Source organism: Echiichthys vipera (assembly GCF_963691815.1).
Source record: "Echiichthys vipera genome assembly, chromosome: 22".
Classification (NCBI taxonomy): Eukaryota; Metazoa; Chordata; class Actinopteri; order Perciformes; family Trachinidae; genus Echiichthys; species Echiichthys vipera.
Window position 1 is genome coordinate 10,763,183 of NC_139847.1, and position 26,197 is coordinate 10,789,379.

At 41.5% G+C, this 26,197-nt stretch overlaps 1 protein-coding gene across 2 annotated transcripts in view; it reads left to right on the forward strand.

Moving 5' to 3' along the window:
- The window catches only part of LOC310964038 (RNA-binding protein with multiple splicing-like), a 34,753-nt gene that overhangs the window by 4,911 nt on the left and 3,645 nt on the right, over positions 1-26,197 (forward strand). The window contains exons 2-7 of one of the 2 annotated variants that reach the window (XM_083937019.1): positions 9,407-9,484; positions 10,233-10,271; positions 12,966-13,028; positions 15,685-15,835; positions 18,179-18,306; positions 20,263-20,332. In XM_083937019.1, coding sequence (XP_083793145.1) covers positions 9,407-9,484; positions 10,233-10,271; positions 12,966-13,028; positions 15,685-15,835; positions 18,179-18,306; positions 20,263-20,325 — 522 coding nt within the window. In that variant the 3' untranslated portion in view covers positions 20,326-20,332. The remainder of the gene's footprint in view (positions 1-9,406; positions 9,485-10,232; positions 10,272-12,965; positions 13,029-15,684; positions 15,836-18,178; positions 18,307-20,262; positions 20,333-26,197) is intronic. The other variant, XM_083937020.1, reaches the window with a different exon arrangement.

A 26,197-nucleotide genomic window follows, 5' to 3' on the forward strand; every position in this document is an offset into this window, starting at 1 on the left:
CGTACTGGTGTTTATTTAAGACCTGCCCAGCCTCCTCAGCTTTGGATGTCCACCGTCAAACCGCACCTGACTTTTACAAATGAGTGAACACAGAGTATCTACCTTTTTACTATTTCCTTTGCGGGATATAACTATTTCCTGAAATCATACTCAAAGCTATCCCTCCTGGATGTACCAGTTGAACACACAGCAGGAGTTTGAATCTCCAAAAGGTATCTGTTGATTCTAGTTCCTGGCTGACCATAAACATGTAAGTGGATCTTTACACGCGCCCGAAGAGAAACAGAATATCGCTCAAGCAGAGTTCAGCAAATGCGCCGTATCTCCCTGGGGTGTAATTGGATTGTGCTTGGCCTGCTTTGGGTATCCACCAGGTCCTCTTCAAATAGCAGGTCATGTGTCCAGCGTGACCTTTTCCATGAGGAGATGTAGGTGGGGAGCTGTGCTGCTGCTGGAAGAGGCACGGAGAAGCGGAGGGAGGCCAAGTCGGTTTGTAGCACAGTGGTGTGGGCATGTGTGTGGTCCGTACATGCACATGTATCTATGAAAAGGGCATATATTAACGCTTCGTGACATGAAACGTTATCAGGGGGGAGCTTAAGGGGGAAAGTGGCCATGATAGGGCAACAGGGGAAACATAGAAAGAATCTCACGGATTGCTGAAGGCGATATAAACAGAGATTTACTGTAGATTAAGACAATAAAATAAAATTACACAGTAAAAAAAAAGCTATCACATGAAATATAAGTTAATATACCCAGTAGAAACCGACTCAGAGAAACTGTAAAGCCCTGCTCCATCTAAGCGTCTGATAGGTAGGGGTTTATTTATAAAAGCGCGGGGGGGAATTGTCATCTTATCTTAGCCATTTGTCAGCTGTGCGACAAGAGGTATTTGAAAAGACAACAACAAGGCTTAGCGTCAGGAACGGCTGGCACAGGATCCTGCTAAACTGATGTGAGAAGAAGAGGAAAAAAGAGAGAAAGAGATGAAGACTTGTGCCAGACATTTAAACATATAGCTATATAGAGCTATATATAAACTATTAAAAGTGACAGAGAGTGAGGAGTGAAGTCTCTTATGCTGTGTTGTGCTGCTTTCCTTAAAAGGCCTCAGTTGTCTACTTTGAGTTTGCTTTGTAATTATTGATACTCTACGCCAGTGAAGGAAGTGTGAGTTTGTGTCGAGACAGTGTCAGCCATCTTGTCTTGCTCTGTCATACTGTATTTATGTACTTGTTCTATCACCTCCACTTAATATTGCTTACTCACAAGCTATAATTACCCACCTTACAGAATACAACGTCTCTGAACCCTCCTTTCTTTTATGATCTGCACACGTTTTCAGTCAATAATTCTCTTCTTATTCATCTAATTTAGTTTCTCCAAATCCCCCCATCCATCCTCCCCCCTTCTCTCCTGCTCCCTCACTACACTTTTATCTCCCTTCCCCTTCATTTCCTTGCCTCCTTCCTTTCGTCTGTCCCGCCCTATTTTCTTCCCTCTCTTTATCTCGTTCTCTAGCCGTTTCCTCCCTCTTTCCCTCCCTCCCTCTTCCCTGGTACTGTTTATAATTTGCCACTCTTCTTCTCCTCTTTCCTACCACTCCCTTCTTTTTCATCCTGCCCTTTCTCTCTCTCTCGCTCGCCCAGTTTGGTCCCAGTAGGCAAACTCCTTAGCCCTTATCGCCCCATACGTTGAGAGCCTGACCCTGAGATCTCTGAACAGAAGGACCGTTTATGGTCATGGGAAGAGCCCTAAAGACAGGAGCGAGCCAGGCAGAACGGTAACAAGGAGAAACTTGTCTGTCCAACTGTCCAATCGTGTGCAAACACCAGCCTTTTGGCCAAGGTCAAACCGCTTAAGATTAGCTTGAAAAGCTGAAACAAAAGACGATACTAGAAAAGTCGTTAAATGCTCTAGATGAAACTAATTTCTTGTTATGTTGTCCATTGTAGGGGACATTTTAATGGGTATTTCTGATGTATTCTCTTACAATTTACAGATCACTATCAGCAAAGTATTTTATGATGAAAATAATCATTAGTTGCTGGCCCTGTTTGGCTACACTCACTATGCAATCTGGTAATACAGCTGTTTTCGCTCCGATGTCAAGTACTTAATTAAAGCAGGACTATGTAACTTTTGAACAGCGGCCATGAGTGACAATTATGGGATAAAATGCTAGAACATAATGTAACAGTAATTGGAGCCAAAATTAGCACACTGTGTGTACTGAATTGAACAAATGTGCATTTTTTCTCTTTATGTTACATAGTCTTTAAAAAACGGACTCTTAACACAAACCTCGAAATTAGCTATATTTAGTGCTGTCAGTCGGGCCATTGAAGTCGATCAATAGAAAATCATTTTTGATATTAAGCCAAAAATGCTAAACATCTGCTGGTCTTTGCTAATGTGAGTTTTTCTGGTTTATACTTTTAGTTATTTTATGACATTTTAGGATTTCAAAGCCATTTGAATATATCATCTTGGTCTTTTTTTTTTTGAACATTTCATTTTCATCAGCTGCACCCTTAAAATGATCTTTAAGTTCCATCACTGATAAAACACAAAGGAACAGCTGCACTATTACACGAAGGCAACCCATCAGCAGTAAGCTAACATTTCTTCACGGAGAGAGGATGACCGAGTATCCACTGTTGTTTTTGTCTCCACTTGCACAAGACTCTTTAACCCTCTGCCCACCCAACCTCAAAACCAAACAGTTTCAGGTGTCCACTTGGGCAGGCTGCAACAAAAGGAGCCCAGGATAGGCAGACGTGGACTTGGCCGATTAGTTCCCGTTAATGGGCGCTTTGGAATGTTAAGTCCATTCATGGAGACGCATCAGATAAGAGAGAGGAGGAAGAGGGCTAACTAGTATGACAGATTTTGATGATCTCTAAGCTGACAGCCGAGTCAACCTGATGTGTAGCTGACAATCTGTGAATGGATCGCACCTATCTTCCACGCGTCATCCAAGCGACACCTTTTTTCACTTGGGTCGAAGAAGGGTTGATACGAAAGAGAGAGCACTTTGTGTCATTGATTTAAGACACAGGAGTATTCTTTTCCAGGTTGGATTTAAAACAAGGGAAACTGTTAATGGAGATGGGGAAGAAAAGAGCAAGAGGAGGAAAAACGCAGCTTTTCCTAGGTCATTTGTTTTAAATGTCTTTTTAAAGGTTAACCTGTTGGAACATTTACAGGCCCTTACTGAGCTGTAATTGTTGGTCAAAAGCCCTTGTGGGAGTAAGAGAGAGAGAGAGAGAAAAAAAAACACAAAGAAACTCTCCTGAGTTCAGTCGTGACGTTTGGAGTGTGCTCAACCTCAACAGTTGACCCCTGACATGCACAATAACCCGTGCCTAACCTGTGACCTCTGACCTCCCAATGTGAAACTTGACCCGTTGAACCATTGCGATTAACACACAAACAGAGTCATCCATTTATGGTCGTTTGACACCTCTCTGACCTGCAGTCTTTCACTCTTCACATTCTCCGACATGGAAGTTGAAGGCAAAAAAAAAAAAATACTTGTGAGGATGATGGAGAGCGATGTCAACACAGAGCCACGACAACTCCGGTAGAAAATGAGTGTGGGAGTCTGTCAGTTAGACTGTTTTTAATAACGCAGCGCTCAACTGATGCAAGAAAGCTCAACTTGCCCTGAGCTCACGCAGGCTTACTGGGGAGACTTTGTCACAGCCTACCAAGACTTGTGTTTGGATCTGAAAGCAACTATTGTGGGTTTACAATGAAATATTTTATCTGAGCTTTTTTTTTTTTCATACACAGGTAATCACAGTATTGTTGCATGCACACACGCTACAATAGTCTACTGTACCCTTGCTTTTAAGGCATCAGGGTTAGAGCTCCTGCCACATCTGGCTCGAAGGACCTGTATCTATTAATGTGGCTGTCAAACAAACTCACACGTACACGCACACAAGCACACGCACACGCACATGCACACACACACACACACACACACAGGGAAGCAGAAAGAAACACACAGTAATCATCTCACATTGCACCAAGGTCGTGTCCCTCGTTTCAGACAGAATGAACAGTCAAAAAAGCACTCAATTAAAGTTGGTGCAAATATCGGAGAAAGTCACACAGTGCTGTGGAGTTTAATGGGGCATTTCAGGCCATAGGTGTATTACATTTTATCCACAACGCAAGCTGAATAGAAATGACATTTAATTAGACAAATCAAGTAGCTTTTATAATGGCTGACAAATACTTGGTTGAGTTTTGAATGGTGTTGCAGTCAGTATTGAGGTGTTAGTTTTGGTTTTGTTAAAGCGCCATAACATTTTATAGTGGAAAGGCGGTTTAGTGGAAGCTCAGGGCCTAAGTAAGCTGTGAATTCTTTATTAGTAAAGCCAGAAACAAAACAAATTTGAGCTAAATTAGCCATCTTGGTAATTTTGGTCCTTGGCCGTGAACATTTAAATGATCATTTTGGTTTATTACAACTTGTAAATGATCATTTTGGTTTATTACAACTCGGATCTTATTTTTCTAGGTTTGGCCATCATTTATAGTGGTAGCAGTATGAAAATAAATCGAAAATAAATGATCATGCAGGTTTCTCTCCACTGAACTGTCTGTCATTACACTTTCGAAATTGATGGTTCCAAATGTGGCTAAACCTGGCTAAACCGTTGGCTTGTTTACAACCTGTATGATGATTGGGTTTTTGTCTTTGTTTTAACAATATCGTTGTGTCCCTAGTAGGGCAGAATCAATTGGTCCCGGTAATTTTCAAGCAATATTGTCAACTATTCTATGGTTCCAGCTTCAAATAATGTAGATGGTTTAATAGTGAAAATAATCCATAACAACCCATAGTTCCCAGGTCTCAGAAATGACTTGTACCGGTTACACTGACACCCAAACGGTTCAAATTTTATCCTACGGTGCCGATCTATTCCAGATGGATTCCAGTCTTTGTATTCCGGTAAGGACGGCAGATTTACTCCCCTTCTCCTTTTCCATCTACTTGGCAAACTAGCTAGAGGTGCAGAACTAGAGCATGAGCAGTAGGCGCACTTGCTGTACGCACAGTTCATGCGGTAGAGTTTTTTGGGCTGCAGGCAGACAGTCCACAGGATACTCGCGGATATAGGTGAATGAAGACAGGATGGCGGCATTTACGTAAGGTAGCCCAATGTGAATACACAGACGTGGAAAGGATAATTTCTGCTTTAGGATGGCCCCAGCAAACCGTCAGGGTTCAGTGAGAAAAGTATCAATAAGATAGTGACCTCATCAGCTTGTGGAGTCAAAATTGCCTTTTGTGCCCCTTTTTTATGATTTGCTCTGTTAAATTGATGCAGGCCTATCTGTTGTGCACTCCACAGATGTTGTAGCCACTTAATTCCATTCAATAAAAATATTCTTGAGAACGAAAAAAAAGGATCTCTGATTAGAGGTGCATTGGTCCCCTGGGACTTGCTGCAGAAGTGGCCTTAATAGGATGTGATGTTTTTGGCCTGGGGCTCCACACTCTGCTGTACTTCACTAAGGCGTTGCCAGGGAACTGCAATGGTACGCCGGCTGTGAAGTACTCAGCTGGCTTGTGGTAGGTAGGAGCTGCTGTTTTTGATCGAAGCCTGCCGTTGTTTTGGTGTGTGAGCATGCCATAAATGGTCAATGATTCAAAGGCCCATACCAAGCCACTCAGCACTATGGAAATGTAGGTATGTGACTCACAAGGAACCAATAAAACAACGCTTCTAAAACCAAATAAAATAGGGTTTATCTTTGCTTTTTATGAATCAGCAGAATCCACTCAACCCGTGGCTTGACCTTCAGGCTAGTTTACTACATCATGAAACTTTAATATTTCACTTTACCTGGTGGCAGAGCGTTTACAATGCCTTTTTGGAGCTAGTCTCAAAGCAGCATGAAGAAAGGCTGATACTGTAACAAACAGCAGATGTCTGCAGGAGAGAGCTGTTGACACATTTGTCTGTGAATCATCCTGTATCCAGGGTGTGCAGTCAGTCAGCTTCACACCGGACACACGGCGAACCGATCATATATCACAACAGCTGACGTCAGAAAGTCTCAGGAATGAGGCTCCACAAAGCCAAGAATGCCCCATTGTTCGGAGTGTGTAGAGGTCTCATTGTTGTGTGTGTGTTTTTTTTAACTCGTGCAGCCTATCTGGCTTTCAAGTGTCTATTGGCCTCATGACCAAAGATAGTAGTTGAAACAAAGATGGGATCTTAGATAACTTGGCGAATGAGAGTTAGATGGCAAGATTTTCTTAGGATGTGTGCCATCCTTGTGTTTAAGGTACAATTTGAGGAAAGGGTGCAGTTTATGTTGGCATCATGTAATAATACCCCATATTATTACTGTAATCTTATTTGAAAAGTCAGAACCAATACATTTGCTTTATAGTGTTCCCAAAGTGTTGGCTAGATGTTCACTGAAAGCACAAAAACAATGAAAAAAACAAAAACATTCCTAAATAGAAATTTCAAACCGTTTTAGCACAACTTCTGTTTTTGCTGGTTTGTTTTTTACCACCACACTTAGTTTTATCAGCCTCAGCTGCGGCCAGTGACTGCTCATGCTCGTGTCTGATTGATACCATCCTGTCCTACTCTTCCTATGTAACTCCATATAAGGAGCCCCTCTAAAAGAGCCTATTTACACTAAACTGCCAAAGACAGAGCCCAGTGACGGCCCTGCATGGTTCAGCTCGACTTGGATAAGATAGGATAAGATAAGAGCAAAGGTGAGAAAGTCGAAGAGGTGATATATCTTGGCAGGATGGCCAGTTTGGCACTCGCCAGCGATTGCTCCCCCAGTTGCTAAGCTCCTTTGTTTGTGTGTTGCTCTGCCTTTGGCATCAGTGGTGCGTATCAGGTTACATGTGGGAATGAGGTGTAGTGTTAGTTCAGCAGTTCCTTTGTCCCCCCGAGTTGTGGATCTACTATCTAATGAATGTGGAAGCTTTGAATCTACCCTGTGTAATTGCATACCTACGATTTTATTCCAAATTCAGCCTTAAATAGAGTCAGAATATTGAATAAATAATTAAATTACACATCCAAATCCACTATCACATTATTGATGTGGGTGTGTAGGGTGGAGTTTTTTGGAAGTCAGTTCGGATGCACACAGTCTATTGTTTGATTTCCGATTTCTCATGTACGCTAAAGCAATTATTTTCTTGTAACAAGCCAACTTCAATTAGGTGATAATTCCAGGTATGATGTGTTATTAGTGCCTGTTTATCTAATAGAATTGTGTGAAAAATAATTCAATGTCCGTCCCAGGAATCTTGGTATCATGGATAAGGGGAGGGATTGTAAAGCTTAAGAAAGGTTAAATGCAAAATCTGTTGTGTCGATAGAAGTCACATTTTGTTTCTAGTATAAAACTTGAGTTTGAACAACTCCTTCCCCATCATTAAGAACATAGAAATCTACAGTGACAAGAAGAACGTTTATTTGCCTCCAAAATGTAACCAGATCTGCATTCATAAGCTGTGACAGGCTGTCTCAACACCTGTGTCTTGTACTGCTATGCCCGTGTTTACAAAATGTTGTCATTGGTGCTAATGTGTCTGCATATATGTTGAAAGAACCACTGCTGTTCACACAAGCCTTTTTAGATTGGCAGCCAGGTTAATGATTGTGCTATTTAAGTACTGAGTGCTTTGGCCATTTTACCCAGTCAAAGTTTTTACCACTAGTCATTTAATATCAATTCTTAGAGAATAGGAACAGGAATTTAGGGAAGGGTTTGGGACCTATATTAAAAAACAATTTTCTGGGAGTTAGATAAGAATATCTATACCACTACAATAAAAATATCAAATATATAATAAATATAAAAATATAAAACTACAACATATCTTTGTTACACCTCTGCTTTTGTACGGAGTAAACAAACAAGATATAATGTGCTAACTAGTGACCTTTTTAGAGGTGTTTTTGTTACTTTTGGACCGAGCGGCAACCTTCGGGGCTGAAAAATGATCCATGCACACTCCACCTCTTTGCCCATTTTTCTTATTTGCCTTGCGTTAGGTAGATGGCGACCACTTCAAGCTTTATTTTGACTCTTTACAAACCTTTGTCCATATGTTATAGTCTATGAGTGAAGCTAGCTGTTAGTGGGAGCGTACCTATGTTCCCTGGGTCATAAAAAAAAAGAAAAGAAAAGGGTCCCATGTTCCCCGGTCTGTTATTTTTCCCACAATCCACAATTTTTTTCCACTATCAGGCTAATGTACCCTGCCGCCTAACCCTGACCCTAAACGTAACCCCTAATTAAATCAGCGAAGCCATAGGCTTAAGCGACCGGGGAACATAGGGATGACCCCCTGCTAGCTCACAGTCTTTCTAGTCTTTTGCGAAGCTAAGCCAACTGACTGCTGGCTCCAGCTTCATATGGATATTTATTATAAGTATTTTTTCCTTAAAATATTAAGAACCTTTTGTCCAACCTTAGATGCCTAACAGTATTTCTTTATTCATTTAAAATTTGTGTGCAGTTCTGTTTGAGATTTGAGTGGCAGGCCTTGTTGCTCAACTGCACTCTGTACATTTTAGTGCACAGTAAATTGGTAACGTGTTCTCTACTACATTCTCCCCATAGTTTACAAAGCAATATTTCAAGTTGATCTCTTTTCTCAGCACATAGTATGGCAGATGAGTTCACCCCCACTCAACCGCTATCAGTTATCTTGTGTCTCTTGCTCACAGTCTACCTTTTTTCATCTCCACATTTTTCACCTCTCAGAGTTGACTTTGTGGTTGTAGACAACATATGAAGTTTAAAATGGTGGCTTTAAATGTCCTTTTGACAAATGTAAACTTTACTTTACACTGAATTCCTTCCTCTCTATCAACACACAATACTAATGTGTGTTGATGATACTAACTTATTTTGCCTGAAAGCCCGTTTTGAGTCACTCCCATGTTACTCCCTGTGTGGTTTTCCACCTTCTCTGACTCGCTATGGACCGCAACAATAAAAGTTTCCCTTTAGTCTTTCTTTGCTAACATATACATTTTAATTCCCCGGCAATGCCAGCTCAAGTTGCAAGTTGAAAAGTTCAAATGCAAAACAAAGGCTAGCTCTGTGAGGGAGGATTGCCATAAAACACAGCAGGCCGTAGATTACACAGGAGAATACAATACACTAACTGTAGGTGTGTGTGTGTGATAGGGTGTGTGAGTGTTTGCTGAGCTGAAAGACATCCCTATCAGTATTTGAAAAGTCTATCTTTTAGTGCGAGAACTATTTAACTCATGTTCATTGTCCTTTTCCTCATTACCTCATCAGTTACTGTCAGGTATGCGAGGTAGCTATTTATAACTAGTAGAGGTTAATGAAAAATACATGATCTCTTTCTTGTCTTCCTCAGGTCCGAACGCTATTCGTCAGTGGGCTACCACTGGATATCAAGCCGCGGGAGCTCTATCTCCTCTTCAGACCATTTAAGGTATGTTTGTATGTTTTAAATGGATGGGCTGCAGCTTTTCTTTCCATCAGTCAATGGGACCTCCATTAATGGTGATGAAATAAACGGCAATGGAAACTGTCCCGCGAGGTTGAAGTGTCTGTGTTCCTAAAGCCGAGGTTCAATCACACCTTGATCCACAGGAAGTGCGTGTGTGCGTGTATGTGCGCGTGCGTGCGTGCGTGCGTGTGTGTGTGTGATGGAAAAATGGCTCGCTGCCTGCGATAGAAAAACAAAGCTATTTGCCTCACCTCAGAAACTTCACTTTGTCACAGGCACAAAGAGTTCTAGAGTTTAGTTCAGGTGACTCCATGTAGAAGTTGCAAGCTTTTTGGACAGTCGCCCTAGAATAATGCGCTTTAATGGCTCAGCTACAAAACAGTTACAGTGAATAATGGCACAATTGCTATGCATCTAATCTCTCTCTTAGATAATGCTCGTGGTATGTACTCTGAGTAACTGGTTTATATCATGAGTGCTGAAAGCTGTAAATCTCGATTAATCAGGTAAGACACAACAATTGGTCCATATGGTTTTCATAAAGGCTCTTTGAATCGTGAGACAACCTAGCTTAGCCAGCGGTGACACTGCAATTTAAATTTATAGACCTTTTTTTTGCTAAATTAGTTATTTTGGCACGAAGCAAAAGAATTTACATCAAATTTGAGCTTTTGTTTTTGTTATGAGATTCTTTTTCCACATTTCTAACATTTTATTTTATTTGTTTCAGGGCTATGAAGGCTCCTTGATAAAACTCACATCTAAACAGGTATGCTACAAGACACACTGAGGACTGTGTTTCTATACAAAGAAACTAATGAAAGAAAACATCAGCCATTCTTTCATCATGCTGTTACTGTTTGTATTACCCAATTTCTTCAAGCTCATCAACACCCTCAATTTCTTTTCTCTCCTTTGTCCCCCTCTCTGTGTTCTCGGCTCGTTGACTGTGACGGATTAGCACCCTTTGTCAGGAAGTACCTGGGATTGGAAAAAGAAGTTGATCGGGGAAAAAGTGCTGCACAAACTTGCCTTTGGCAGTCTCATAGTATGCTTGTAGTCACAGACAGTCAACTCCGGTGGGATGTGCGGGGATGGGAAGGGAGACAGGGAAAAGAATTTTGAGGTGTCAATGCGAGCGTTTAGACAAGAACAGTACTGACAGTTGAGTTTTGCCTCCAGGGATGCGGGACTGAAAATGAGCTCAGCTGGCAGGTGTCCACATCCAGAGTTAAGCAATTTAGCTTCATGTCAGTTTACTTATTACCACATTACACTGTTTCCCATAAAGACGTGACATGCTCATTAGAAGGGTTTAGGGTGATTTAGATCGAATGTGCTGAGTATAATACCTCTAAAACTAAGATAAAAGGAAAGCTTTTTTTTCTGGTGGTGAAAAGTTGAATCCCATTGCATGGTTTGGGATTTACCCTGTTTTTGTTTCATTGGGGTTGCATGCTGTCAAAAACGTCTAAGGCAATTGGCAACTATTCTAATATACTTTCTATATTTAAAGGTGCTGCACATAAAATATTGAAAAAAAAAGTTGCCTCCATTTTCTTTCGTTTCTAGTATAACAAACATTTTTGCTTAAAAATGACTCCCTGTAAATCTTGTTTATGCTGACCTCCAGTAGTTTAACTTCTCACCTTAGTGCAGTCAGGTGCGGGTGTACTCCAGGACTCTGTGACATCACTGTTGAATGCGGTTAAAGGTGCGACACCTCTTTAAACCCAGCATCTCTGAAGAGTTTTCGTTCCGAGATGTTAAGTGTTGCACCTAAAATTGTGATTGAAGGTTCAAAAGTTTAATCCAAAGGCTAAACTGACCTTCAATGGCTGTACATGCTTGCCACCAATTTACAAATGAACACAAATATATTTAAAATATCTAAAAGAATGAAAACAAATTAAAAAAATACTACAGATAGAAAACTGGGGGGTAAAAGAGTAAGAACACGGATTAAAGTAACCTATATTTGCGCTGTTTTCATACACTGTATCATAATTAAATGTTCATAGTGCTGTACTCCATCAAGAGAATCTGTTTATGATTATTTTTTTAAGAAAATCAGAAATGTGGCGTGACTGCGAATGTAGAGAATGTGGTTTTGTGCAGGTTTTGCTCTTTTTGTTTTGTCTGTTTAATGAATAAGTGAGACACTCAGCAACTCTTCGTGCACTTCGGCCTCTCTTTGTTCCTCCGCGCGTCGCCTCGTACTGATGCTTCACATGTCTTCCTCATGACAGACAGTCAGCTGATGCTTATGTTCAGGTATGGCAAAGCAGTGTACAACATTCCTCAGGCCCGTCTTTGTTTTGAGTGACTCTCCACCCGACTTAACGACTGACGATGACGGCGTAAATCGATCGATCTCCCTTCCAGTCTGCGAAACACACAGCCATCTCCATATATAGCAAGAGCCAGATCTCAGACCCTTTCTATTTATATTCCTGTTACGCTTCCTCCTCCTGACGTCTTCACTTAACTCCTTCTCTCTTTTTTCATCTTTTCTTTTTTTCCCTTGCTCCTCCTCCTCCTCCTCCTCCTACTTGTTCAAAATTCCCATAACCCAAGACTGCTTTTTCAGATCACACGCAGCAGTGCGGACCCATGGGAGCAACATGTTTAGAAATTTCATTTTTCTCCTCCTCACCCCCACTTCGTCTCAACATCCCAATCCACGCACAAACACACTGGGAAAACGTGCATTCTTTGTTCATATCTGCAGCAGCTGTTAGAAATCTGAAAACCGAACCTGCTCATGTGTTCACTCACCTTTTTATTATTGTGGGCACATGCTCCGGAGTGATGTCACCAGACTGCTAAACAAGCACCGGTGAAATAAATACATTGCATGGATTTCAACTGACAGGACTCGAGGAGGTCTTACAAACTGTTTCTGCCTCTCACTTTCTTTCATTTTTGTTCTCACCTTTGACCCCTAAATTCTCATTCTCAATTCAATTCAAATCAATTTTATTTATAGTGCCAAAACATTACAATTCCCCCGTAACGAAAACGAACGGCAACGAAAACCTTCCCTAAAACCATTCTCAAGAACCCCCCCCCCCCCCCCCCCCCCGCAATGTATCTTCTTTTTTCTCTCCATCTCATCTCCTTTTTCAGCTTTCACCCCCCCTCTCTCAAACTGACTGTTACACGCACTGTCTCGCTCTCACATTGCCCGTATTTGGGCATAGGGGAGCTGAATGATGAACTCTCCTTGTACAATGTAAGCGTCCAGCCTCCATTTCTCTCTCCCCCTCTCTATGTCGCCACAGTTTTATAAACAGGGCAAGAGAGAGAGTAAGAGAGAGAGAGAGAGAGATAGAGGGGGTTGGATTTGATATAAAAAATGAAAGAAAAAAAACATGTCTATGTCACTCAGACAGAAATGCCGACTCAGTTTTCTGCCTTAAACCATGTTTCTTTCTTTTGTTCTGTCTTCTTGTCTCCCCAGCCAGTGGGGTTTGTCAGCTTTGACAGTCGATCAGAGGCGGAGGCTGCTAAGAATGCCTTGAACGTAAGTGTCATGCCCTCTTCGTGCTCCACTCAAGCACCAGACTCGGCGCTGGTATATCTTGTGATGACTTGGAATCGCATCTCTCCGCCTTTCTGTGCAAATGCATATTGTATCAGGGAAATCCAGACATTCCTACATTTTCTATCACATGCAACAAGACAGAAAAAAGGTAGTGAAGACAAACATATGGCTGCCGTTAAGTCTGAATGTTTCTGTTTGAGTAAATAAAGCCTTTCTTAAAGCTTTGCCGTGGATCTTGCAAGGTCAGGAGGAACATTAGCTCTTCTTCTACATATAAATAGCAGATATTGATCTGGGGTTTAATTATAATCTCACTTTTTTCAGAATGTGGCTCAGTTAAAAGCCTTGATGAGGCAGAATATGAAAAACAGCCCATCCTCACAGGGTTTTATTCAGCTCTTTTAAAACAAAGTGTAGATAGACAGTAATGAACACCGGCTCTCATCCAGCTTCATTTTCCCATTGTTTTAAAACATTTTTTTTAGTGTCTAGATACCACCCCCCTAAAGTTTTTGTTGATCCCTTTGTCACAGAAAACGATCAGTTTTATCATTCTCCTAAAGTGGGACTGTGACAGTAGAGTGGAGTCTGTCAACTTTCAAATGTTGAGACATTGGTGCGCATCAAAGGCAGTGCAGAGAGTTGAAGAAAGGATAGAAATTATCATTTTATTATGAGCCAACAATAGTCAGACTGTTTCCATAGTATCACTCAGTGGGGCTGAGACTTGAACAGTGCTCTTGTTTTTTCGGGGAAAGCTACGTCCCGGGGGTCATATGGAGATAAGCCAGATTTTGCAAACATCTATCTGCATATTGAAATACTGGAAAGATGGAGAAAACTGAGGAGAAGGGAGGGGATTTGTTTCCCGTCACAGCAGAGCAGATATCTTTTAAAAGAACACTCGATTCTCTCAACAACGCCATTACAACATTTACAATCGTCACCAAAAACAATGCAAAGACAGATGCCACAAAAACACATTTTAAGGTAGAGATTTGACACAGTTCAAACCGATCTACTCAGGCCTCATTATATCCATGTACCTTATTATACCTCTATAGCCTCAACTGGCAGAAGCTGCGAGCGCACTGAGCCAAGGCAATCCTAGTTAATTCCCTCCCCTTCATGAGAAGAGTCATCCCTCGCTTGTTTCAGCTCAGCGTTGCCAGAGCCTGCAGGGACGAGCCGAGAAAACCCATCCTTCTCACTCTTTTACTCTTTGACCGCTTTTCTCCTCCATTGATCTGACCTTCCGTGTTATCCTATGTGTCTTTTACACACAATCAAACGAGTATAATTAGAGGGTGCTTATAGTTGCTGGTGAAATTCTTCCTGCTGCTTGTTGCTTCCACAGCAGGCACACAAGTAGCCGCTTTGTTGATGTCACATTCCTTATTTAATTGAGAAGAAAAATGATTTGGACTGCTGCACATGTGGAGATCAAACTGTAAAATAGAAAAGCAGCCTTGACTTGTCATGAGCACTGGTGTATCAGAAGGCTTCGAGCATCGTCATCTCAAGAATTTGCCAACATTTTTGGCTCACTTTAAGTAGTGATGCTTGCAATATGTCATGGCGAAACGCGGATTTGATGCCATGGTTTTAAGTTACAGTTACAGAGTTCAGTAGCGAGCATAACGAGGGCCTCGTGGCTCGTGGTGTAAACGACGTCTTGCGCTAGCCAGGTCTGTGTCATCAGGTTCTGATTTTCAGTTGTGGGTGTCCCGTTATCACGTGTGTCCAACCAGAATAACACTCACATCCACAGTGGGCCCTCTGCAACAGCAGCAGGCTTCAAAGTCTCAGAAACTAAAAATGTCTCCTCCCCTCTGAGATTCCAGCAGTAAATTCAGTCATAAAATGCAATTACAGATATCAGCCAGGTCCCAGTGGGCATCTAAAAAAGACACAACAAGGCTGAGAATAAAGAAGAAGACATGCATGAGAACTTCTCTGCGGTCTAAATTAGTCTGCTTCATCACTACTTCAAGACACAAAAGAGCAAGTCTATCAATTGCTACAGCACGGTTGCTAAAGCTAAGTATTACTGTAACTAATGGGTAATATCATTAACCGTCGTCTTGTGGTGAATCCTAATCTCGCTCAACAAAGACCACTCTCAAAAAGTTGACTTCCAGGAAAACAAGGGACATCTAAGAACTCTATAAACAACTTATCTGCGTTCACCATATGTTGACTGGGGAGAAAAATGTTGTTACTTCTTGCAGGAAATTAGTTAATACTAAAATTTGAACAGTTTATAAAACAATTGAATCTTCCAATATATGAATTGAAATACCCAGTGTGAAAGAATTCATTACCAACAGAGATATCTGCATCTGCATCAAAATTACACAATGATTGTACATGTTACACAATGACATACATCTCACAACCAAAATATCTGACTTTCTAACATTTGTCAAAATATTAATGATAGTTATCAATATAAACTCTATCATAAAAACTAAATCTACAGTATATATATATATAAAAAAAACAATGCAATGCACAGCGAGTCCTTATGATGTTTGAGCTTTTTGATTAATTAGTCCAACTATTCTAAGCACATGGATGAAAGCTTGCTAAGAAACAATATATTTTGCTGACACATCTCTCTGTTTGATCTCAGGGGGTCCGGTTTGATCCAGAAATCCCCCAGACCCTTCGTCTGGAGTTCGCCAAGGCCAACACCAAGATGGCCAAGAACAAGCTGGTTGGCACCCCCAACCCTCTTCCCTCTCAGCAGAGTCCCGGGCCACAGTTCATTAGCAGAGATCCATGTGAGTACGCCAGACCATTTGTTGTCTTACTTTCTGTCGATGTTGCTGCTTCCTTTGGCCATTAGTTGCCCTTATTTGTGGTGACTGGACAGCTAATTTGTCATTAATGGAGGAGTTGTGCTTCAGCTTTGGATGAAAAATGGAGACCGACTTGGCTGCTAATCGCTGAAAAGGACATTTTTCTTTTAATGGTGTTGTGTTTGTCCCTCATTGAAACATTTCTCTACAGTAATCTGTAACCAAAATTGAATCCTTTCCAACTCTTCATGCAAAATGTTTCTTTGAAATCATATTCTGTGCCGTAATGGGTTAACTTGATTAGAATTCAACTTCTACCCCCTAAAATACACACGCCCGCTAGATTAATGATTCATAAGTTCATGTCCACTGTTGGCCAATTATTTGGACTCATGGCCTTTAAGTATGAAATGTGTTAATGCAGCTCTGTGTTCTGTTTTTCCATTTAGTTAAATATTTCTCTAAGGACTCTGCAAGAATCAGCCATTGATAGTTGAACATAGGCCAGCTGTGGTTGTACATTCTTCCTAAATGACCAAACCGCTCTTATCTTAGATCTTTTTTTGCCAGAACAAGGGTGTGTATGGGGCCTCAGTGGGAAATGGAAGGAAACGATTAATGAAACCATGACGTAATCTGCAGGAGAGAAATTGCTGTCATTTCCTGATAAGACATGTTTAAATCAGCCAGTTTTGTGATCATGTTGTGTTTAACCGTTAGCAGGAGACACAGAGTGCACAGGGAAAATGCTCCTCAAGATTGTACGGCTATCTGATGCCTCTCCAATGAGTTGCTGTTTGTTCTGATTCTGCATCATACTTACTCTGTACCACTCTGCACTGTCACCTGTCTCTTCCCTCATGCTCTTTTTCACAGTCACTTTTATACTCGACTCAGTGAGTAAATCATCAAATATGGGACGGTTTCCTCTCATTTTATTTTGAATTAAGTCAGCTTTACTAATTGACTGTTGGGTAATCCCTGCCCCCTTAGTGAGTTAGCCTGTTAAGCTTTCTGTTCTCATGTGGGACATGTGCAGTTTAAAATAATAATGGAGACATATTTACGACTTGAAGAACAATGTGTCCTTTATTTCAGACAAAGGTACACAAATGTAACCTTTTCATTTGTAAATGACCACTGTCAGAGCTGTAGCTTAATAGCTAATCAAGCTAACGTTAGCCTCCAGTGGATTTATTTTCAAAACAAGAATCAGGGTAGGAGACGTCTTAAATATGCATTTGATGCTACATACTAGTATTATACCATATAGTGTGCTAAATACTGAGGTCGAAGTTAGTATTCTCATCAGTTCATGGATGTATCGCAGTGTTGATCGAGATAATCTTAGTTTTTTGTTTAAAAACTAACATCAGAACTGTGTCCTGCCGATATTTGTGTGTATATGTCATTTCGATGAAGCTTCACTTTCTGAACCTTGTATGTTATGTCAATTTTGCACTAAAGCAGGCATCTCTAATCCTGCTCCTGGAGGGGCCGCTGCCCTGCATGTTTTAGGTTTCTTCCTGCTGAAACACACCTGAGTCTAATGATTATTAAACCTGTGACGAGCTTCAGCTGCTTGATAATGAGCAGAGCATTAGAATCGGGTGTGTTAGAGCAGGGAGAAACCTAAAACATGCAGGATAGCGGCTGTCCAGGAGCAGGATTGGAGATGCCTGCACTAAAGTTCTTAATAAAATGAGAAAGTACTTTTCATTTGTCAAGTATTTAATTCACATAGGAGTATACAAAAATAGGCTTTAACTCATGGTTATTTCATATAGACGATTTATTTAAGCATATCGTCATATGACATTACCTATATCAGGCAAACGTTAGGTTGTTTTAGGTACTGTTGGTTGGGGTTGTTGTAGTGTAGTACAGAGCTGCCAGAAATGGCTAAACTCTAAAAGCACCGTATTGTAGTAAGTAAGCTAGTGGATGGACATGCTAACGATTGTAGCTTAGGTTGAAGCAGATCGACACACAGTTCCTCCAAACAAGAAAATAATCTGCCAAGTACAATTGCTCTCACTACAGCCTAATGCGCACCGCTTTGGCATGTTGAGAAATCCAAGGCTTGACAGACCTGCCATACCTACTTCCGTCTGCTAGGCAATGATTGGACATCGCTGTTTGACGGTTTAGCGAAAGGTCAGTTGGTTTAAAAAAATTAAATGAGAGAAAGCTACTTCTCATACTCACCTGCAGTGCACCACCATGGCCACCTACACCGCCGCCACCTCCACCCTGTCTCTCTAGCCACCCACCCATCCACTGGCCACTCTCCTCACTCCACTCCTCCTCTTCTTCTTTCCACAGATGAGCTCACAGTGCCTGCTCTATATCCCAGCAGCCCAGACGTGTGGGCCTCATACCCGCTGTACCCGGCGGAGCTGTCGCCGGCCCTCCCACCCGCTTTCACCTACCCCTCCTCGCTCCACGCTCAGGTAACCTGCAACCCATCCCCCTCCTCCCCCACCATTATCACCATCACCACCGCCGCCTAGACCACTGCCTCTCACCTCCTCCTGAGCCCACCGCACAAGCAGCTGCTGCCGTCAGCTCTGAAATCACTTTCTGCTCCATCCATGCTCCTCAGAGCACACACCATCCGGTCTCTGATTACATTGCTACTTCTGCTGGTTAAACATGTATTATTTTGAAGTCAAGGGGGTAGTTTGGATTTGGGAGAATTTTCCTTTTTTTCTTTCAGTCAGGAAAACTTATGTAGGCTTTTTAGAATAAATGCTATACCAATCACATTATACCTTAAAACTGAAATACTGATAGTCATCATGTTCATCTGCTGTGAATGTGTTCCATAAAAGCAGGAAGTGGATCAGGAGTTTGATGTATTGAACATGTATATCGATAGTGAAATAATTGACTCTATAAATATTTAATTTACAGGGTGTAGTCCATTTTTGCAGACATGTAATGCAGTTTTGCCCTCCTCTTGAGATGAACTGCTATCTGATCCCATTCCGGGAATCGAACTAAACTAAACTAATCTCACCGTTCACCACAAGAGGCATCCGTGGCTTCGACTTACTTTTAAGAGCTCTAAGTAGGGAAAAAAAACGCAATGTTCCCTGACAAAAGAGCTATCCCCATAATTCAAAATGGCACAAGTTTATACAGTAGTAGTTGAATGACCCTTTAATGCTGATGGTAACAAGTCACTCATGTCACTCTATTTATCCCAATTAGTGGCATCATCCGTACAACCGAAAGCTTCAGCGGTTTAAAAGGTTTGCATCATCATTTGACCATCACCTACTTCATTAATTTAATCCCTCTTTTTCAACCAACCATGATCCACTTTATTGCCTTCTAATCTGTGCAGCTCCGCTGTGAGTTCACGTAAGAGTTCATTATTGATCTTGTGAATTCTTCTCATGAAGTGTGTTTGGTGCTGGCTGACCCCGATACCATCTCAGTATTAGACATACTGTTTCTCAGTTCTTGTTTGTTGATTGGTTTTTGAAGCCTGCAACTGATTTATCAGTGCTTTGCTGTATTTTAAGCTCAAAGTGTTACAGTATCTAGGTTATGAATGTCTTTTTCATCTGCTAGAGAGTCTATAGAGTATATTACCATATATAATGCAGATGCTAAGGTTATTTAAGTATAAAGGCCCCTAGCAAAGACACTAAAGCCGAAGCTCAGTTGATGTCAGAATTTGAAATGAGAGCAAGATGAATCTGCCGAGCTGGCATTTTCCCGTATGCGCTGGATATGTGAGCACACACTGACACACAAAGAGAATCAGGCTTTGTGATTTCAGCAGGGGGTGGTGGGTAATGTTATCTCACAGCCCCTTCTGACCTTGAGCAGATGCTGATGTGAGACATAGAAATATGAATACTAACAGCTCTTACGACACACGCACAAGACTAAATGATCAAATCTAATTTATGTTAACATGAGCAGCTTTCTGGCTCCCGCTTAATCAGCTGCTATCATTTTTTCTAGTGAGAGTACAGAAATCTTATTGGATTTTAGTTAATTTTAGCGACTAGGCTGCTAGCAAAGCAATAGATCTCAGAAAATAAACAATAAGTCCTTCTGTTGTAACTGTGGCTTTATGTGTTATTTACGTTATTGCTTGGAGTTTGTCATAACATTCATACCACTCTTATGTCTGTACTGTAAATATCCAGCCACAGGATTTGCGAGAAAGCCAATAAGCAGATTTCTCAAAATGTGAAACTATTCCTTTAAATGTCTTTGATCCTTGGAGTTACAGGATTTAAAAAAAAATACTAAAAACTAATAATACTAATGCTAAAAATGTTTAGTAAAGTACTTAATAAATTGTATATTACATTAAAGTTTGTATAAATATAAATTGTATGGAATCAAATATTGGTGTTAATGTTTGTGTGATTATGTGCGTTTAGATTCGCTGGCTCCCACCTGCAGATGGAACTCCTCAGGGATGGAAGTCCAGGCAGTTCTGCTGAAGTATGTGTGAGTAACAACACAAACACACACAGACCCCTGCCCTATAATGACCAAGAAGTGTACATAGAGCCGTGCCATGAAGAAAAAAAACTTTAGTAAATGTTATGACACTTTGACACTGTTTAAACAGGCGCAAAGATATTCCTAAACATATGTCGGGCATATCACAGGGTGTTACCCAATGCACTTGGCCTGTGTGTGTCAAATGATCACCCTCTTCTCGCCCTCAAACCTCACATGAAAAACCTCCAGCCAGCTAACTGTAAACCAATTAATTAATTAGTCACGTTTCTGCTAGTTGATAGGAAATGCAGACATAAAACACAAAACAAATGAGCCTTTTAGAAGTATATGTGGGGGTGTAAAGCCCTGTGGGTCAATAAAAACCAGAGGCAGCCCTTACACATCTTCATGAGACACCAAGGAGGAGATTTAAAGGGAAATTCCATTATTTTCTCCACTCAGGTCACAGGGGAAGGTTGACTTTTCCCATTGATGTGATGCTTGATCTCAGGCATCAAAGGCAGAGAGTCAAACAGAATATACAACGAGCTCAGATGCCGACATTTTAATAAAACAGACGGGGTAGAGCTCAGCAAATATGACTAAAATGCTAAAATCAGCTGCTTTGGTAGGTAATGTTACTATAACCCGTGGTGAAAGTCACTCAGTGCATCCACTCAAGCACTGTGTTTGAGTGCAGTTTTGATATACTTTTCCTTTACTTCAGTATTTCTTGTTTATTCTACACGGTCATTTTTACTTCCACTCCACAACAACTTACAATTGAGAGGTACTTTTTACTTTACTGCATTTAATGTCATGTAAAAACATTCATTAGTGCAGCTTTAAGTATAGGACCTGAATTATTCCACCACCCCTTATAATTAACTGATTATGATTCTCTATAATTTCAGGAAAAACATCCCCTTTTTACAATGGAACTTTTATTTATTAAGATTAGACATGCTGAGTATTCTCAGAGGAATTCTTATTGGTTCCACAGACTGAAAGGACGGCTGATATTTATTGCGCTTGTATGCGAGGGAAAGTTTATAGTCCTGCACACTCTCTGACATTGCCATAAAAAACACTGAATATTGTCTTATAATAATGTCTGTGCTGTACAGCAGATATTAGGGCATGTTTGTCATTTTGCCAAAATGTGACAGGATGAGATACATTTTTTAATTTTAAAAAAGTTTTTGGCATTTCCGCATTATGACAAAAACACACAGTGGAGAATTATTAAGACACAAAGAGACGGCGGAGATGATGTTCCAAAAGGTTGTAAATGTGGAATATGCACCATGAACTGCTGGGGTACCTGGGTACTGCCGGAAGGGCCATTTTGATGAATAAAGATTCATCAAAATGGCCCTTAGCATGGGGCTTTATTAAAAGAAATTGCAGATGAATTCATTTTAGTGGAGCTGCAGAAAGTACACAGAGCAGTTGGATTGTAATCAGTGCTTAGATGAATACATGAGTCAACTGTAACCGTGCATTAGCTACACAGCACATGTGCCTCGTTCTCTGGTTCAGACAAACCCAAACGCTGTTGTGCTTGTAGAAAAACAAAACCACAAAGCACAACAAATCCCCTGCTGGTCTCTGTATCTGCGTTGGCTGACTGTGTCTGTGTGTGTGTTTGCACTCGGCGCCAGTCACACTGTCACCAGTTACCTCCCTCCAACGTCTCGGGACAGGAAGAAACATGTTTCTCCCGACCCCTTAGGGAGTGAACGGTGGAGTGAGTGGGTAGCATGGAGGGTAACATTCATCAAGCTGTTGATTGGTGCTAGTCTTGTACTGTCCCCTTGTAACACTACATTAGAGCTGATTTATCTATTTCCAAAGACTGAAAACGTACTGCATGCGGAAAAAAAATCAAGTTTGAGTAATTTGATGTTTTGGGGGATTGCATCTTTGTCGGGGGAGTAAAGGAGGAAGGGAGTGGAGGAGGGAGGGGCTTTGAGGAAATAATTACTCCTCTATCAAACCAGGAGGAAGTCGTTTGGCTGGTCAGGCTGCCCCAGTGGATATTAGCCCCTCTATGAAACAACAACATCCAAACATCCGGCTCTCAGTGGAGGGTGAAGCTGAGACATCCATGGTGCTGATATTGTGATAATTACAGGCCACTGCAACAGATAGACACATATGCAATGCACTCAAATTATGTAGTGTGCGGCATACATGCCCAAACATAAGGCCTCTTGCAGGAAAAGAGGTTCTGGCCATTTCTGTTATCGTTTCATGCTGAGTTGCCGGGTTTTGGCATGTCTGCCATTGTGATCAATGCTCCCATCCCAGTACTGTTGAGGTGAAAGGTTTTGTTGGCGGTCATAGAATTGAAAAATTACAGCTGCATGTTACTCTGGGAAACCACAGACTTTATTGTGAACAGTTTGTATGGAACCACATTGTCAGACAGACGGACAAACCAGTGCATATCACTTTCTGGGCATTCCCCAACCCAGTGATAATATGTCTCAATAAAACTTGGAGCATAGTTCACGCTGAACAACAACTTCTCAGTTGGTAGAAAAATCTGAGAACTGACCCTTAAAGGCAAGATGACTAAAGAGACTATTCCACAATAGAGTGATGCAGTAACGAGTCCTAAAACGTACGGTTCCTTCGTCTCAAAGTCAATGGATTTTCGGTTACATGTTATCAAAAATGAGGCTGTCAGGGTCAACGGTGATCTTGCTGAGCAAAAAAAACAGAATCATAAACTTTAGATTGCCACAGACAAATGGAAAAATCCCATTGGCTTTTTGTCGAGCGAACCAGGGTGATGCAAACTTCCGGAGTGGCCTACAAGACCTGAAGGACTTCATGGAAGATTCTGTTTCTAGTATTCATCAGTCATTTTGTTCAAATTACTTTGCATCAGAGCATGACTTAAGATGCTACTCATGACTCACAGTATCTGTATGGTAACCATAATAAAAAAAAATTACTAGTCATTTCCTTCAGTCAGCTGTCAGTGTTGAGTTAGCCTCGCTGCTCTGTTTGTCCCTGACATTTTGCAGCTTTGCAAACAAACAGCTTGTGTTTTTTGGGTGGTTTTTTTACCCTTCTGTTAAATGGATACAGTTAAAAACACAGTCACTTGATGTGTTGACGTGGGCTGTGACGAGGGTGCTTATCTGTGCAATGCAATCTGCTAAGCCCCACGCTTGTGAAACACTTTTAAACCATTTTGGGTACAAGACAACAAGAATAAACTTGAACTGAGGTTACAGATAGAAGCTGTCTGTTGCACCACTGTTGTACAGTCTGTCTGTTATTGATGGCTCGTGTGTATTCAAAAAAAAAGAGGCAGCGCTCCTTGTTACTCATGCTGAAGGCGTCTGGTGACAGTAAACCTTGACAATGGGAATTCAAAGAAGCTTCCAGCTACCACAGTCCTGAGAGGCTTGTGGTCGGTCAGCGGTTGTCTCGGCATCTGACGGACGGGGACCGCTCACGGTCAGAGTATGTGGCTCGCCTTGGGAAGTTTGTGTGTGTGTGTGTGTGTGTGTGTGTGTGTGTGTGTGTGTGTGTGTGTGTGTGTGTGTGTGTGTGTGTGTGTGTGTGTGTGTGTGTGTGTGTGTGTGTGTGTGTGTGTGTGTGTGTGTGTGTGTGTGTGTGTGTGTGTGTGTGTGTGTGTGTGTGTGTGTGTGTGTGTGTGTGTGTGTGTGTGTGTGTGTGTGTGTGTGTGTGTGTGTGTGTGTGTGTGTGTGTGTGTGTGTGTGTGTGTGTGTGTGTACAGGGGTCTTTAGTCAACACTGGTAATGAGTTATCCTAATCATTTTGAAAAGTTTATTTACAGCAGTGTCACTTCATGCAAGTCGAAACTGGTAGCTACCCACTGCTGACTCTTTAAAAACATATTCAGTTCTAAGTTTTTGTTATTGTAGTACCCCTGGAGGCTTAGGCCAGTCATTCATCTGAGTGTTTGTGAAGCAGAATTATATTTGACGTTCATGCACCGGCACAGAACTAGATCCAAAGACAACCTAATAGTGGACATTAATGCCTAGTGAACTGGAGGGAAAGGTAATCCGGATTTTCCATCTGACAAGACATGGTTGGGGGATGTAGTGTGTGTATCATGCATGCTTGTGTGTGAGCGTGAGAGAGACGTGTGTGTGTGCAGTCTGGCTGCTTGCCCTGAGGAGCATTTTGGCCAATAGCCCGACAAAACCAATGGTTTCTGTGCAATGTTGGACTAACTCCCACTGGAGAGCTGAGGGCCAGCTGGGGCCCCTTCTAATAAGGAAGTGGGACTTTATCCTTCACCCCCTACTGACACATAACGAACACACACACACACACACACACACACACACACACACACACACACACACACACACACACACACACACACACACACAGTATAGCTACACTGTGGCCTCGTCCCTGCACCCGGTCTCAGGAGCTAGACACATGTCAGCAGCTGCATTCATCACCACCCAGCTCCAGCAGCTATTGCCGGTATGTGAGAAACACAGCCAGGGCCTAAAGGCTTTTCTCCAGATTAAAGAGGCTTCAGACAAGGCGATTGTGCACAGGTAGAAATCTTAAAGAACCAGTGTATGTGAAATTGACTGATAATATCAAATTATCATACAGGAATGAATGGAAACCACAGATGCCAGAATGGAAGCAAAAATACATTCAACTTTGTAAAAAAAAGCAGTGCGATTAGTAGTGAGTGGGTTGGGCTAGTTTGTGGTCCTTTTTAATATGGTCTACACATGGAAGGATTACGAGACAATGGGCCCCTGGGCACAGACATGTAAGAGGCCCCCTACTCTGTCTACATAGGAACAAGACACCCAAACAAATAGTCTAATTTAGTTGTTTTGTGGTCATTTTACATCCATTTTTAGTTGTTTTGTATGTCTTTGTGGTGGTTTTGCATCTATTTTTATTCATTTAACGTTTCTATGTCATCATTTTGTTTCTCTCTGTGATCGTTTTACATCTATTTTTTATCATTTTGCGTGTCTTTGACGCATTTTTTGACCATGTGGTCGGTCCGTGCCTATTTTTTTAGCCATTTAGCATCTTTTATTGGTCGTTTTGAAACCCTACAGTCATTTTTTTGTCTCTTTGTCATCATTTTGTGTATACTGGGTAAGCCCATTCAGTAATTCATCCATGGGTCTACAAATGGCGGAGAGCTAGAGCATAACACTGTCAAATGTTTGGTATAAATACGAACAAGTCTTCTCTCTCTTCATTTGCAGCATGAGATCGATGATCGCTGATAACACAGACATTTGAACATTTGCTTCATGAAGCCTACATAGCTGAACAAAAAAAAGAAAAAAGGAAACAGTGCACACATTCATGAGAAACCGAGCTGCCTCCCACATTCTCAAACATTATTTGTTTACCTATCTCACATTATGCGCCTGGGCCGAGTTATTGGATGTAACACATTAAGCTTGCGAATCACTAAACCTTCACTCTAATCTGCACAGACATGTTCAATGATCAACCCAATCTTTAACCTTGGTGTCTCAGCCAGAACAAATAGGGTGGTCTGGAAGTATGCGTTGCATCAGCTTAGCCAAGCGGCTGTATAACACATCGATTCCCTCATCCTTGATTGAACATGCAACAGGGCATTAGCTAGGCCAGCCGTGCCCCTTCCAAAACGCACTGTTCTCTGAACAGGGGAACAGTTCCCAACCCCGTCTCCCTTCTTTGCCTGCAACAGTCTGTCTCTCTGTTTCTGTCTGCTAAGGTCATGTTTGGTTTACTAATTGTTTATTGTTTCAAGGAGTCTCCCCCCCACTGGAATCCGAGTTACCACGGTCTTCAAGACATGTCTATTTTTGGTGATACATCTGGGGGTGGGTGAGGGGT